Source organism: Gavialis gangeticus, unplaced genomic scaffold (assembly GCF_001723915.1).
Source record: "Gavialis gangeticus isolate Ggan-Ray unplaced genomic scaffold, GavGan_comp1, whole genome shotgun sequence".
Lineage (NCBI taxonomy): Eukaryota > Metazoa > Chordata > Crocodylia > Gavialidae > Gavialis > Gavialis gangeticus.
In genome coordinates this window covers 48,405,149-48,418,168 of record NW_017729030.1, presented here as the reverse complement: position 1 = coordinate 48,418,168, position 13,020 = coordinate 48,405,149, and the positions used below count along the sequence as shown (strand labels likewise).

Sequence of the window (13,020 nt, the reverse complement as noted above, 5' to 3'; positions counted from 1 at the left end):
ACACACACACACACACACACACACACACACACAGTGTTTTAGGCCAAAGCCAGAGCCCAAGTTGAGTGGGGTTAAAAAAAAGCTTGTCGTGTATTTGAGTAAATATGGTAAATGACATTCATGGACTGTCCTTGTCTCATAGAGCAGTAAGCAACACAGCCAAGTACTGCACGGATGTAATATGTGCAATATGTGTATAATACCTCTTCAAGAAAAACTAGAGTAAAAGAATTTACATGCAATACTAACACGGACTTTTTTATTTTTGAGTCTTTATACAATTTAAATGTTTGTTTAATTATTAGAATAGAATAAAATTTAGTTCACATTACATTTCTAGAAGTAATAGTCTCTAACATGATGCTCTCAGGTGCAGTTGGAATTCTTTTTAATATCAGTGTATGCTGCCCTTGGAAAATTGAGCATCTTTTGTGTATGGCACCTTGAGACTTGAGAGGGAATGTTATCTGAACATGAATTGTCTGTCACTCCAGCTTTCAACCTTAACCTTAAACTCAAACTCACTGAATACAATAGCAATCACTGGTCTTTAAAGCAGGCCCTTCATGAAGTCGATTGCTCATTAGGATAAAACCTCAGGATTTTGCCTAGGTTACGATTCTCCTTAATCCCATTCTATACAAGAAATCAACATGAACTAATTTTTTTAAGGGTTAATATAAAACAGGTCTGACACTCTGGGTGATCCGTGGTGATAAGAGAAAAATTATGATTCCATTTTAGGAAATAGTTTGTGACTACAAGAAGTTGTGCTAATTAACATTGATTTAATTAGCACAACTTCTTGTAGTGTAGTTATTACGCTTGGGTAAACAGGCCGTTAAAGGCTATAGCCAACTTTGCTTCCTTCCAGAAATAAAGATTTGAAATACCTACAGACCAAGAAATTAAAAAGATACTTGTATGTATTTATGGAGTATGTCTGATAAATTACTTTGTCAATATTTCAATATTTATCTCTGCTTGGCAATGAGGATATGTTATATGTACTTCAGATTTCTACCTTAGCGCTTCACAGTGTTTCTTTTAATTTTTTCATTTACATTTAGGATTCATTTGATCACAGACAAAGATGCCATAGATCATTATTTGGCGATGAATATCAAAGGGTTGTCAAAACAAGAGGCTGCTGCGTAAGTATGGCCTTTTTGAGGCATTTTAACATACAGCAAGTTTATTGTTTCCTTTGTTTCTAGTCATCATAATCATTGAAATCTAAATTTCCCCAGGCCTTACACCTTTTCAGTGGAACTTGGCATTTAAAAATTAAAACTGGTATTAAATAATGATGGTTCACTTCTACTGATCTTACATATATCAAAGCATTTAATTCTATGGCTTTATTAATTTTCATATTTACCAAGGTATTATTTTACATTTGCAATGTTATGGTTAAGATTGTGTCAGTAATTGTATTTGAAATCACTTTTTTTTATCCTCAATGGAAACCTCTCCTGGGGGGCTGACACTTCATATACAAGAATAAATATTCTTGTAATTTTGAATTAATATTTAGGCAACCCCAAATACTGATTATTTTTTTAAAGGTGCAGCATTTAGTACACCATTAATTCTTTGAAAAGTCGATGAATAAAAACAATCTAGATACCTTTTGATTTCTTACTGCTTTTCTTACCACTAAGTTATTTACACTTTAAAATTACAAGTCTATAGATTGACTACTTTTGCTGGTGTGTTTTAACAGATCTGGGGTTTGGCTCCATCAAAATTAATGAAGGAATCATAACAAATCTGAATTACTGATAGCTAAAATGGGATGATTTATTTATTTCAATATTTAAATAATAAAAATATGCCTATACAAGGGCTCTAGGCACCTTTACAATTAATATTGCAACATAGCCCCAGCAGCACTAAAACAATCAATCAGTCAGACAGGAACTCGACTAGCCAGCCACATACTAAAAAATCTTGTTTCTCCCCTTCACTATTCCAGGAATATTCCTTCAACTATCTCTAAAAACTCTATTACGTAGATTTTTCTTACAGCACGTCTTGAAGGTCACCAGATTCAGGCTATTTTTGACCAAAGGGGTGAGTTAAAGAGGTCCTGACATCCTAACAAAGAATACCTTGCCAGCTGTAGCCCTCTTTCTTTTATAATAATTCAAGCCTGGCACCTCTACTTACCATTGCTATGGCAATATGATAGATTTAGTAATTGTGAAATCTCCCTGAAGTATCAACAGAAAAGATTCTAGTGTAACTTGGTATGATGTGCTAGGAAAGCATTCTGTGTTAAAACAAACTTATTCTTTCCTTTCTGTGGACTTTTTAAGAAGGACTCTTCTGGAAGGCAAATACAAATGGATCCAAATCATGTACCAGATTATGACCCTCTGCACATTGATTAAGGAATTAAGAGATTTAAATTGCCCTTTTTGCTCCTTTATATGAGTTGTTGTCATGCATCACAGTGCAAGAGATGAGGCTAATTCTAGTCACATGACAACTGGAGCAGAGTCAGTGAGCTGGAATTGATAGTAAGTGGAACCTTGAATCCATTTCCTTAGCATACAAGACAGCATGGTTGGGCCAGCATGACTGATGGAGGAAACTATGCCAAATATAAGAGCTGGTATGAGTTACTTCTCCTTTTTCCTCAGTGAAGAAGTAGTCTAGTCCCTGGTCTTTTGCAGAGGCAGCACAACTCTATGCTGCCCTTCATTTAATAGTTGTGATACAAGCATATAAAGGACAAATCTTTCCCTCCACACGCTGTGGGAATAGACAAGCTTGAATGAAGTAAAGCTAATATGTTTCCATTGTGCAAAGGAATAAAGAGCAGAATACGGGGAATGTGTATGGGAAGAAACATGTTCACTTATGATTACCCTTTTAATATGGAGAGACAGGAAAGCTTGTTTTGGTGAACTATAGCTACAGTGATGGGAAACTGGCTTTCCCTACTAAGGGAGCAAGGTTTGCTTCCCTACACTGCCCAGGAGGAAATACTGCACAAGCCATTACTAGGCACAGAAATATCTTCTCTGTGATCAGATATGAAACCAGCATGACCTTAGGTAAACTGGTGCACCTGGGTAGATTCTAAGTTTGATTAGATCAACTGTCAGCCATCATAGAGATTTCTGTAAGATTTTTTTTACATCATTCCTAAATACAAAAAGTTCTGAGGCTGTGAGACAGTCAAAAACAGGTCAATGCACAATGAGGTGAAAATGTACCATCTGTCCTTCAATACCTTTGGTGCCAGTGAGGTGCTATTTGTAAGTTTTCCTAGTGCTTCATAATGTGCTATTCATCAAAGTTATTAAAGCTTCTTGAAAGATTAAAACTGAAATACCATATGCATCTTTGTTCATATACCATATGAGCAACATCTTTTAAAAGATCATGTTGATTATTCTTACCTTAGATTATTAATTAATACTAAAAATACACAAAGTTAACAACTGTTGGAACAACTCAACAAGCCTGCATCCTAATGCTGACAATTGGCAACTGTCAGCATCAGGACCTGGGTAGTGCCCTCATCCAGGTTCCAGACTGGGGACTGGTCAAGTCCTGATTGTCAACATAATGGGGCAACCCACATTTTGGCACCATACAAACCGGCCATAATGATGTTCCACATATTTTGTGAAACACCTTTGTGGCTGGGTTGCTATTTTATGGTGCCATAAATTTGATGATCATATGGCATATTGCTATTCATGATGGGATTAATATAGTAATTGCTCCATTACTGTATGATGCCAGGAGCCCCAGATGGTGCTTCCTCCACCACTCTGGCTACAGCAGCCTGTATCCCTGAGCTCCCCTTCCACCTCCTGCTTCCAGTTCCTGTCTTGCCCCTGGAGTGGAGTGGGATGGGGTGTTGCAGCCTGACATGCCTGGAGAGCTTGCAGCCTGGGTAGATGTGCAGCAAAAGAGCTGAAGATGAGTTTGGGGATGCCGATGGTACAAGCAGAGAGAGGAGGTAACCCACATGCATGGTGCAGCTTGGGAGACTCATGTTTCATGCTGGTGCAACCTACAGGGCATGGGGCCCTAGCTACTTAAAAGTAGGACAGCCTTGTTCTAATACATAGGGTCTCAATCTAAATGCTGTCACAATCTTACTTACCCTTTCCACATTGATAATTGGGAGGGGGTCACAAATAAATAGAATGAAAAGACTTGAAGATGGGTTCTGGAACAGAAAATATTAAGAATCACTTTTCTTTCATGTTTCTAGTAACACATAAGAAGGTTAATTTGTTTAATACCTTTTTTTAATTTGACAATGCATATTTGAACAATATAATGATCTTATATGCATTATGTAATTACTCTTCATAAGTTTATTCCATAAAGATAAATCCTTTAAAATCCTTCAACTTTTCCTAAAAGTATTTCCTACTTTATTTGTCAGCACACTCTGGACAGGTAAAATTTTAGTGGTCTATGAATAAGGGAATGCCTGTGGTTCTCTCCTTTTGCTAAATGATTTTAAAAAAGCATTATGGGGAAACAATCTTCTGTTATATGCCTGACCTTGAACCATGCACAAAAACTTTACCAAAATGAAAACAATTCCTTAAAAAGGGTGTTTGCCATAATCTTGCTCACATAGTAGGGAAGTGAGGAGTTTTTTTTTCTTAATCTTTATGACTGTGGCTATGATATAGGTCAGTATTATGTAAGTGGAAGGGAGTATGTTGATAATTAGAAAAAGATGTCTAATAATGTTGAGACATGATGATTATCTATCTTTTCAAGATCATTTCCTCTTGTTGTGTTTGTAGCCAACTATTTGAAAAAAAAGCAAGCGTTCCTCTTTAGCAAAGTATAGCTTCTCTCCTCTTTCATGATTTAGGCTGTTATAAACTTGTGCTGTGATTCTGTCACTGATTCCTTTTGCTGATAGTTCATACCTTGATTTTGATCCACAAATCCATTAATAGATCACATCATAGCTATGTTAAAGATCTTCACCTAACAAATGTCATAAAAGTTGATCTCCTCAGGGATAATGTAGTCACAAGCTCAGAATGAATCATGTGAAAGCTATGAGTAATGCCTCTCTCAGTCAAGGAGGTCACTGTATGTAATGAAGCTCCAAAGCAGGGCTTCTGAGTGGCTGGGTGTCTTCCTTCTAAGGGCCTTGCTTCATAAATAAAAGCAATGTGGAAAGATTTGGTGCAGGCTACAAGGTCTGGGTAATTTAAAATGTAACCCTAAATAAAATATTAACTACTTAGGACACACAAGGATAAGGCATTTAAATCATGTCCTAATACTATCCATGTATGAAATCCTGTTGATTTCAATGTGGAGCTTACTGCTTAATTTAACCATTACTGCTAATTCTTGTAGGAACAGCAGCTTTTCTCCCCTTATAAAACTCATTACATTATTACTCAGGGTTGTGTGATGATCAGTCTCTCTTCAAGTATTTGCACCTCATTAAGCTCCTTACATTGTTTCTCAGCACCTTGTCTCTATTAGCTTGAAACTGACAGAATCTGGTCAGTTTCAGAGGTGCTAATGGCATAGCACAAGCAGAATAGCTAGAAGGATTAACCCTCCACCTCATGTCACACCATTTTCTGATTATCACATGAGCCCATTATATGTAGCTTTGAGTGTATCAGTATAGACATACCCTGCATTTCTTTTGCAGAAGTAGAGACATCCCTCTGTAAGCCAGTCTCCAGGGTTGTCACCATGCTTGTAGGTTATAGGCAGCTTGCCCTGAATGATCTAGGAAAGGGGTGTCTAAATCACTTGGCCCCACAGGCCGGATCCAGACTGCAGGGATTCTCACAGACTGGACAACCCACCTCTGGTGGTATCTTGTTAGTATGGTTTCCAGAGCACTGCATCGGAGTGGCTCTAGGACCCAGTGGCTGAACACCTCTACTGCTTGCTTCTCACCTTTTCTCTTGCCACCAGTTTTAATTGCCAGTAGTGACCAAAGACCCCCAATTTGGTGGCAGGCAAAGGGACAGGGGGAGCAATCACTGGCACCGATGTTCACTCCCAGAGTTCCTGGGGGAGCAAACTATACCAGTGTAGTGGCTCCAGCAGCCATCCCAACAAGCCTACAGACTGGGCAACAGGCCACCAGCTGGGCAGCTCTGGCCTAAGTTAAGGGAAGACCTTATGAAAAGAACTGTATAGACAGCTAGCCAAGAGATCATCCTATCATCAGATCACAAGTGTTGAAGACACTGGGAGAAATCCTGCTGGGACAGTGATTCCCAATCTTGTTAGACTCAGGAGATCCTTTGGGAAATATCAGCTCTCAGCTTTCACTCATTCTTTTTTGACTATGGAAAATAATAGAACAATTATTCTGTCGCAAGGACTCAGAAAGACCACAACAGGTCAAAATGTTCTTGACACTGGATTGTTATTTCAGCTCCCTGGGCATATCTTATGAATCATGTGTAAGTGTTTGCATGCCTAATAGTGAGCAGCAGCCCACAGTACACTTAAAAGGATTTTGGCATCACCCTGGTTGAGGTTCATTGGTCTAGGATGTTAATCCATTTAGGTATGGTCCTGTAGCTACCATATTTACTCATTCTAAGATGAGGGGTTTCCCTGGCCATGTTAAATGGGGGGAGGGTGGGGAAAGGCTCTCATCTTAGAATTGAGTACAAGAGGTTGGTGAGGGAAGCAGCTGCTATGGCTTGGGCTCCAGCTCTTACCTGGGGCTGGGGCTGGGGCTGTAGCCCTAACTGCTGCCTGCTCTGCTCCCCCTACCACCTCTGCACCCTACCATCTCTGTCCTGGAGCCTCTACCCCCCATGTCCTCCCCCCACACAGCCTCTTCTTCCCTGCCTACCCCTCTCCCTTCCCACCTCACCCTTGCACCCTGCCAGCAGGCTCCATCCACATTGTAGCCTGGGGCACTGAGCAGTCTGGCCCTGTAGCAGCAGTGTGTAGTTCTCACAGCTGCTGCAGGGGCTAAGCTGGGCTGTGGCCTTGCTCCTTGCCCCAGGCGAGAACAAGGACACAGGAAGGATGGAAAGCGGGGAGCAGAAGCTGGGGGACAAAGAGGAGCAGAGGCTGAGGGAAAAGGAAGAAGTCAGAAGCAAACAGAGGCTGGGAGAGGGGCAGGAGGGAGAGCAGAGCCTGGAGAGGGAGGGGCAGCAGAGGTTGGAGGAAGGCCAGGAGGGAGAATAGAGGCTGCAGAGGGAGTGGGAAGAGGGCACCAGAGGCTGGGCTAGGGGGATAGGGTGAATCAGAGATTGAGGGAGGGGAGGGGAAGGGAGGTGCAGAAGCTGGGGGGGGAGGGACAAAAGGGAGGAGCAGAGGCAGAGGGAGAAGGGGAACTTGAGGCTGCACGGGGGCATGCATGGGGCAGAGGTGCAAGGGGGCCAAGCACAAGAAAGGGTTTGGGTGGAGGGGAATTAAAGACTGAGCTGGGAAATCAAGTGAGGGTCTTAGGAAAGAAGAGAAGCTGCAGAGCAGCAAAGAGAAAATATTCCTTTGCTACCCTTGCTACAGTTCAGTACATATTCTAAAACTATTTTTATAGTGTTAGGGGAGCAACTGCCATTGATCAGGCAGATGTTTTTGGTATTGCTGTATAAATGTAAATTGTTGAAGGGGAGTAGAAATCTGAGGTCTGTTATATAGGTGGCAACAGCAGAAGAAAATAAAGGAAGGATGCTACTTGTGGAAAACGAAGGAAGGATGCCAAGGTTTGGGTAATAGGATCAGCTGATCGGCAGTTGGGGCACTTATGGGTGACTACAGCCTCTTCTTTTCTCCCCTTTTGCTTTTGGTTAATCTGGCCCTTGACAACACCATGCTCAGCTCCAGTGGTGCACTGCTTCAAGCTACATCTTTTCGCTTGAACCAGAGGCTGTGTTAAAGAAGATGGGCACATCAATAAAAGGCAACAGAGTAAATTGCACCTTCCTTCCCCTGCTCAGGCTTCCACTGCAAGCTTTCTCTGCTGACAGCGTTTATATGTGACCTAGTGAGCTGCCTCCTGCAACCCCTTTTGTGTCCTGTGACACTGATAGGAAATTGTGGGCCTCTTGTATCACTTCTTTTGCATTTTTCATGGCTACTTATGCTTCATATTTTTAATTTAAAATTCATTTAATGGGAAAGGGAAAATCATTTAAAAGAAATCTTTCCTTTCATAACAAAAGAAACTCAGAATTTAAGCACTTGGTCTGAAGTTCCCTGTAGATGTACTATTTTGGGAGAGGGAAATGACACAAGGTACACACTGAGTTAGAGCATATTTTAAAAATGTCTTTACTATTGTTTTCACAATATTACTTAAATATGTATTTTTCCATGTTTGAATAATTCCTAATAATCTTACTTGTCATGACCAGGATTCAATGTTTATTAAATAACTTTCCAAAAGATAATTTGATACTTAGAGAGACACATTCTTGGTCAAATGAATGAGATCTCTGAATTTCAGGCCTGGCATACATATAATTTAGCGTAATTAGGAGATGATCTAAAGAAGAGAACTGGGGTGGGGGTGAATGATTTTTGCCTTTCCTGAAGAAACTTCTCTATGCATTTGTGTAATGTGAAAGGTTTTTCTTGAAAAGGTTAAAAAAGTTCTAATCAACTTCTGTACATTATGTAGAACTTCATTTTCTAAACTCTGCAAAAGAAAGTTTCATATTTAATGGGAAATCATGAATTATTCCATTTATTATCTACTTCCTCCTTTCAAAGACATGATCTGGATAAAAGGCGGGGTGAATAATTTCAAAAAATACAATACATTTTTAATGGGAAGGTGCAAACTACAGATTCTCATGACTATTAGCGAGTGTAGAGGAAACAGAATTTTACTTGCAAAAACTCATCAAACTCTTGCAAAGATAAAATACATGACATACTTTAATAAAAAAGAACACAGTGAGCTGAAGTTTTTCTTTTTTATGTAACTTGTTGTTTTTGCTAAGTTTGGTCTTATAGCTTTCTAGTGCTTTCATTTCTCAATAGTTCAACAATATTTAGTATTGAAGATAACACACAAGCTATACACAACTGACTTCTATTTTTGAAACAGTATGCAAAGGTAAAGCATAGATATACTACATTCAAAAAGAGCATGAAATGCAAAAAGACAGTTTAATTTGCCTTGATGCATTTGGGACCGTCTAATAATTCTCAGTGAATCTTTTTGATTTGTATAAAATCCTGTCAGTTTTTGCTTTTTATTAATCTCTGTCTTATCTATTTGTCCTTAGACTATGAATACCTGGGCACAGGGACTGTGCCTACTTGAGACATACTATTATAAACAGATAGGGGATATGGATTTAATTGTAACAATGTGATGATACTTAACATTTACACAGTACTTCATATTAATCCATAGATGTGGTCTGATGAGGTTTGTTAGGCCACTAATTAGCACTATCCCTATCTCAAATGTAATTTCACACATAGTAAGAGAAAGCTACAGAGAGGTTAAATGACTTTTCTAAAACCTCACAACATGAGTCAAAACTGGGATTGCATTGTGGAAATTGCTGGCTCAGAGCCTTGCATTTAGTTTACTTGATCAAGTATTAATTAAAAGAAAAGAATTAAAAAACACTGCATGTTAATAAGCGGCAGTCTGTGGAAAAAAATGTAGAAACTCCACTGTTGTTTGGAATTACTTTAGGTTAATGGGTATTAAATTTTAGAAAGAATGTGAGCTATAGAGAATTCCTAGTTGCCATTTAAAAAAAATGGTGGAGAATAATACTTTTTTCTCACAGTGCCTGAAGTATTAGGTAAAGATGTGTGTTGTAGTTCACAAAGAATATTTTAATATAATCATATAATAATTATTTTTAATATTATTGTTTTATAGCATTTATATTTAAGATATACCAAAATGCATTTCTAAATATATATTTGTATTGCCTATATTAGTGACAATTCATAATTATTACAGTAGTGAAAACAAGTCTTCTGCTTCATGCTTTTACATTTGATGACTGATTCACTCTTCTATTTCTGCAATATTAAAGTGGTAGACTGCCTTTAAACAAAAGGCATATATATATGCTCATTACGGAATCCTCACTGAAAAATTACTAATCCATATTGGATTGTACAATGCAGCTAAAAACATAGTTTGCCTAGAAACAGTATAGAAGACAACAGATAACTGATTCTATTACGGCACTGAAAATGATTGTCCCCAAATGCTTATATACTTATTATCTGGCATATTTCAGTTTTGCCTTTCCTGCTTAATAAGTTTGAATAAATTGCTCCAACAAAAATTGGGGGTTTTTACATCAAGAAAACTACACTGTTATTGGAGTTAATTCCAAATAAATGTCATGATCTTTAGTTACATGCACAGTTTCATAAACATATTTTTCAATTTTCCATTCTCTCTCTCTCTCTCTCTCCTTGCTTGTTGAGTAGTGTCTTCATTTTAAAGCATCCAGGGGTTTGGGTTTCAAGAATTCATACTTCTTCCATTAGGATACTTCAGCTTTATATATTTTAATTATTGGAGGAAAAAAAAACCTTATGATAACATCTAATTCTCAGCCTTGTTGACAAAAAGTATCTGCTTTGGAAGTTAAGCATACATTGTTAATTAATGGCATTTACTGTGTTTTCAAATCTGCTGTTTAATGAAAATTAGTATATCATACAATTTAAAGTATAACTTTCCAGTGACTGTTTCATTTAAGACACAGTATTTAAGCAGACAGTTTTTAAACAAGGATAAAGGCAGCAGTGCCTTTCAGCTATAGAGTTCAGAACTAGTTCAAGCATCAAGCCAATATGTGGAGGGTACACCGGCCCTTTAAATTTTCAGTCCAGGTCAGATATGTTTTGGTTTACATATGTGAGTAACCTGGCTGAGTCTGTGGGCTACTCAACTGTTTAAAGTTAGAAAAGCACCTAGGATTGGAATTGAAATGAGTGGTCAATCATGATGCAACCCAACAGGGTGTATGTACGCACATGGTATTTTACCAATCTGACCTTACTTTAAGCAACATAAGCTCAGGTAGTTGTTCAGTTAGTGAAATATTTCAGTTGTATATATAGACATATGGCTAAGCAGTCAAACTAAATTACTGCAATAATTCTACTGTTTCAGTGTTTATGATTAAATGCTTATATCAATCATAAGTGGTTTTCATCTTCAAAAATGCACTGCAAAAAAGTGTAACCTTTTATTTTTAGGACCAGTTCACCAGTATATGCTACAGAATTCTTTGTTTAGAGGGTCTGGCTATAATTAAATAATAGGAATTTCCCCTTTTTAAGTGGATTCCCAAAGGATTTAATAGATGCTAGATTTTCAGATCTGATAACTTTCCTAATCACATTCTTATTACTTAATGTAGACATATTTCAAATTTTAGCAGGCCATTTCTGATTTCTCATTTTCCTTATATATGCTATGTATGTATTTGTATATAGAGTCAAATCTAGACAAACCTCTCAAATTTATCTAAGCAAACATTTAAGATGATTTTTGGATTTTTTTTTTGTAATTCAGGTTATAAAGAGATACATGATGATGAATGCTATTTGTTCAGTAAATCTCAAGCAAAACTATCTTAATTTTGCTTTTGTGATTTTTGGGATCATAACCCACTGAATTTATTGTTAAACTTTGACTTGTCAGCTAAAGAAAGAAATGTAGGGTAAATCTAAGAATGCTATTTTAATATAGCTTTTCAGGGTTATAATAATTAATGTTGAGATAAATTTACATTATACCTATGGCTTTCTGGTGTCCTGTATATTATCATTGCTTACTGCATGGCATCCTATGTTTTATGAATTAGAATAACTGCCGTAGACTACATAGAATAATTACCAGCTGACATTTGCTTGCCATATTTTATTAAAACAAAAGACCTAAAGAAACTAGAGCTGATATTCTAATACTATCAAGCAAGAATTGTATTTTATGCCCAATGTTCACAGATATAATTTACTACATGAAGTTCAAGGGAATGAAGAATCAGGCCTAGAAGAAGTAGCTATACCACACTGTAGTCCTAGTACGGTTATTTTAATACAAATGTAATTCTTTTGGTCTCTTAAGAATGCACCAATAAACAAAAAATAGGTTAAAGAAATATGAAGGGGTCTATCTTACACCTTCTATTACAAGGATATGTGAAATTAAAGCAAAAATATTAGGGGTGGTGCTATCCTTTTTAATGTATTAAAAAGGTACAATAAAAAATTAAAGGAAATGTTATGATTTGGAGTATTCACTCCAGGTTTGCCTTGAGTTTGCAATAGTCTTGTAATTCCCTAACTTCAGTAATTATACTTCTGGGGTCTCACTAGTTAAGCAGATAAGTATCAAGCTTTGGATTTAAGCATAGCCTACTTAATATAGGCATCTCTTGGTTTTGTTTTGTTGGGTTTTTTAATCATCTAGTGTATTGTGTTTATTTAGCATATAAAATAACTTTCTATGTAATACAAGAATGTTAACATGACTAACTGTAATCCTGAATTGTTTAAAATACAGTGTATGCTAATAGTAATAGTGCCTTTTGAGTGTATAGATCAGTATTTGTATAGCTGCTACCACATGTGGATGACAACAACCTCATAATTTTGTCATAATTTAACTGCAAAATAAATGACCAATACAAAATGATCTGCTAATTTACAAAAAATATTGAGCTGAAGGCCATAAAATGCTACATTTCAACAATCATAAAAGCAAGTTAGAAGCAGAATTTCCATTCAAATCCATCTGGTGGACACCAGTGCCGCATGTTTTGCTCATCCTAAGTGAGCAACCCATTAACATCAGCAGCCAGATCTAAGCATATAAGGACAAGTGAACATGTGTTATACACCCTGCCCTTCATCTGTTGGACTTTATATACTGAAAAACAAACTATATATATACTGTAATCCTAATTTTTTTTACTATACTATACTGTAATCCTAAATGTTTAAAATACAGTGTATGCTAATAGCAGTAGTGCCTTTGGAGTATACAGATCAGTGTTTGTATAGCTGTTACCATCCATGTGATAA

At 37.3% G+C, this 13,020-nt stretch overlaps 1 protein-coding gene across 2 annotated transcripts in view; it reads left to right on the top strand.

Annotated features, from left to right (window-relative positions):
• Positions 1–13,020, top strand: part of TTC29 (tetratricopeptide repeat domain 29) — a 242,579-nt gene that overhangs the window by 7,075 nt on the left and 222,484 nt on the right. For both annotated transcript variants that reach the window (XM_019522168.1, XM_019522167.1), the window contains exon 3: positions 1,071–1,154. In XM_019522168.1, the coding sequence (XP_019377713.1) occupies positions 1,071–1,154 (84 nt within the window). The remainder of the gene's footprint in view (positions 1–1,070; positions 1,155–13,020) is intronic.